At 50.9% G+C, this 2,238-nt stretch overlaps 1 protein-coding gene across 6 annotated transcripts in view; it reads right to left on the reverse strand.

Annotated features, from left to right (window-relative positions):
• Nucleotides 1–2,238, reverse strand: part of LOC103132625 (sodium/calcium exchanger 1-like) — a 16,883-nt gene that overhangs the window by 6,924 nt on the left and 7,721 nt on the right. The window contains exons 2-5 of one of the 6 annotated variants that reach the window (XM_016667478.1): nucleotides 2,005–2,111; nucleotides 769–789; nucleotides 648–665; nucleotides 544–558 (exon numbers count right to left, since the gene is read on the reverse strand). In XM_016667478.1, coding sequence (XP_016522964.1) covers nucleotides 544–558; nucleotides 648–665; nucleotides 769–789; nucleotides 2,005–2,111 — 161 coding nt within the window. Of the gene's footprint in view, nucleotides 1–543; nucleotides 559–620; nucleotides 666–768; nucleotides 790–1,711; nucleotides 1,816–2,004; nucleotides 2,112–2,238 lie in introns of all 6 variants that reach the window. The other 5 variants (XM_016667481.1, XM_016667480.1, XM_016667482.1 and 2 more) reach the window with 5 other exon arrangements.

Below are 2,238 nucleotides of genomic sequence, written 5' to 3' on the forward strand. Positions count from 1 at the left end.
AATGATTTGGTCCAAGAATTGTAAATCTCTCTTCGGCTATTTTCCTCTTTTCCCTTTGCTCTCCATGCCCCCCCCCACCTGTCTGTTTGTTTACAGCCCCCTGCCTCGCACCGCCCAGCTGAAAGAAACGTGTCACAGGTTTTGATGCAAATCTTTGTTGACGGAAATGTTGAAATTTAATATTTACCCTACACATTTTTATAGCATTGGAAAACGTTAAGAATGTTTGTGTCATGTTTGTCCTCCTACAGAAACTATATTAAAACAAAAGATAATTCCCACCCCCATCCTTTTCAATTTTCAAACATTTCTGAAAAAGCTCCAGAGCCACTAGGGCGGCGCTAAAGAGCCGCAGGTTGCCGACAACAGAGCCTGGAGCTGATAGAAAGGCAGAGAACCCGGCAGAACTCTCCAGAGCCAGTGTCTCTAGTCCAATTCTGGTCCTGGTCTTGTTCTGGTTAAATGAGAGTCTCCTGGTTTTCAGAGGGTCAGATGGTCTGTAGAATTAGACACTCAAACGTCCACCAGGGGGCGGTGTCTTACCAAACAGCTGCTTGTCTAATGAAACGTTAGAGAAAGGATCAGTTAATGTCGGCCCGTCAGGTACTGAACCCGTCTACCTGGACTGAACCCGACAGCGGTCCTACCTGTCTGGACGAAGCCACCTGTGAGGCCAGAAGAAAAAAACATTGATTTAGGCGTTTGTTTCTGTCTGAAGGGGTGAAAGTTGAAGCAGGAAAGGAGAAAGGAGACAGGAAGTCTGCTTACCGACTTCCTGCAGCAGCAGAGCTGCAGAAAAAATAAAGAGAAGCATAAAGCATCAGAAGCAGTAGGAGGTTCAATCTCTAGATCAGGCATTTCAGCGTGGGACAGTTAGCCGTTAGCATCCCATGGCGTTTCAAAGCATGGGACAGTTAGCATCCCACAGCATTTCAAAGCGTGGGACAGTTAGCCATTACCATCCCACGGCGTTTCAAAGTGTGAGATAGTTAGCCGTTAGTATCCCACGGCATTTCAAAGCATGGGACAGTTAGCCGTTAACATCCCACGGCGTTTCAAAGTGTGGGACAGTTAGCTGTTACCATCCCACGGCGTTTCAAAGCGTGGGACAGTTAGCCATTAGCATCCCACGGCGTTTCAAAGCGTGGGACAGTTAGCCGTTAACATCCCACGGCGTTTCAAAGCGTGGGACAGTTAGCCGTTAGCATTCCAGCTTTATTTCCTTCATTCCATGTTGATCCGCCCTGGCTGTCTAAAAATCTGACTTCTTGTCTACCAGCTTGGCTAAACATTGAGTTTCTTTTCTTGTTGGAATTTTCCTCCAGATCCCCTGAAGAGCTCTGGCGCCCCCTGTGGGCCGAGCCTCACACTTTGAAACCCTGCTATAGACGATCTGGGCTTCTACAGCAGCACTGTGGGGGAGTGATGGATGTGTCCGCCGCTCCCCCATTCAGCTTCAGAACCCCAGTCCAAACTAGGACCAGTAGGGTCCAGACTGGGACCAGTAGGTCCAGTCTGGGAGGTCTGACTGTCTCTGGATCGTTTCTGTTCCAGATAACCTGGACCAGTGTCTCCAAAACCCTCATAGTTAAAAAAAGTTCAGCTGCAGCCAATCAGAGCTGAGCCCCTGACAGTCCTGGCCAATAGGAGGCAGCAGAGCGACAGCAGGAAGAAGAGAGGTCAGAGGTCACCATACAGGTACGGCTCCCACCTGTCTGTCCCCTCCTGCCCCAGCAGGGCTCCTGCAGCTCCAGGTAGAAGCTGGCCTTCCTATCGTATTCCTCATGGTCCGTTATTCTAACCGACACCGTCTTCCTGTGGGGTCAGGGGTCAGGGGTCATTAGTTCACAGGCACACAGGCGGGGGGGTTCAGAGAACCGCTGCAACCCTGAACCTAAAATCACGCAACGATCACGGAAACCACAAACATCTGAGGGGGTCAAGATTAGGAAAGGTTAAAGGTCAGTGGCGCGGGGTCAGAGGTCAGGGTGGCGACGCCCCCACCTTTCCGTTCACTCATCTCTAGCAGCTGAGGATCGCCGACCTCCAGGAAGAAGTTCTTGTTTTTCTCATACTCTTCATCATCGATGACGTTGATCCGAATCGATTTGCTGGAAGAGAAGAAAGCAGAGGAAGAGGAGCGAGACGTGATGAAGGACGGGAGGGACGGGAGGACAGGGGGACAGAGGGACAGGGGGACAGAGGGACGGGAGGACAGGGGGACAGAGGGACAGGGGG

This window comes from Poecilia formosa, unplaced genomic scaffold (genome assembly GCF_000485575.1).
Source record: "Poecilia formosa unplaced genomic scaffold, Poecilia_formosa-5.1.2 Scaffold1165, whole genome shotgun sequence".
Classification (NCBI taxonomy): domain Eukaryota; kingdom Metazoa; phylum Chordata; class Actinopteri; order Cyprinodontiformes; family Poeciliidae; genus Poecilia; species Poecilia formosa.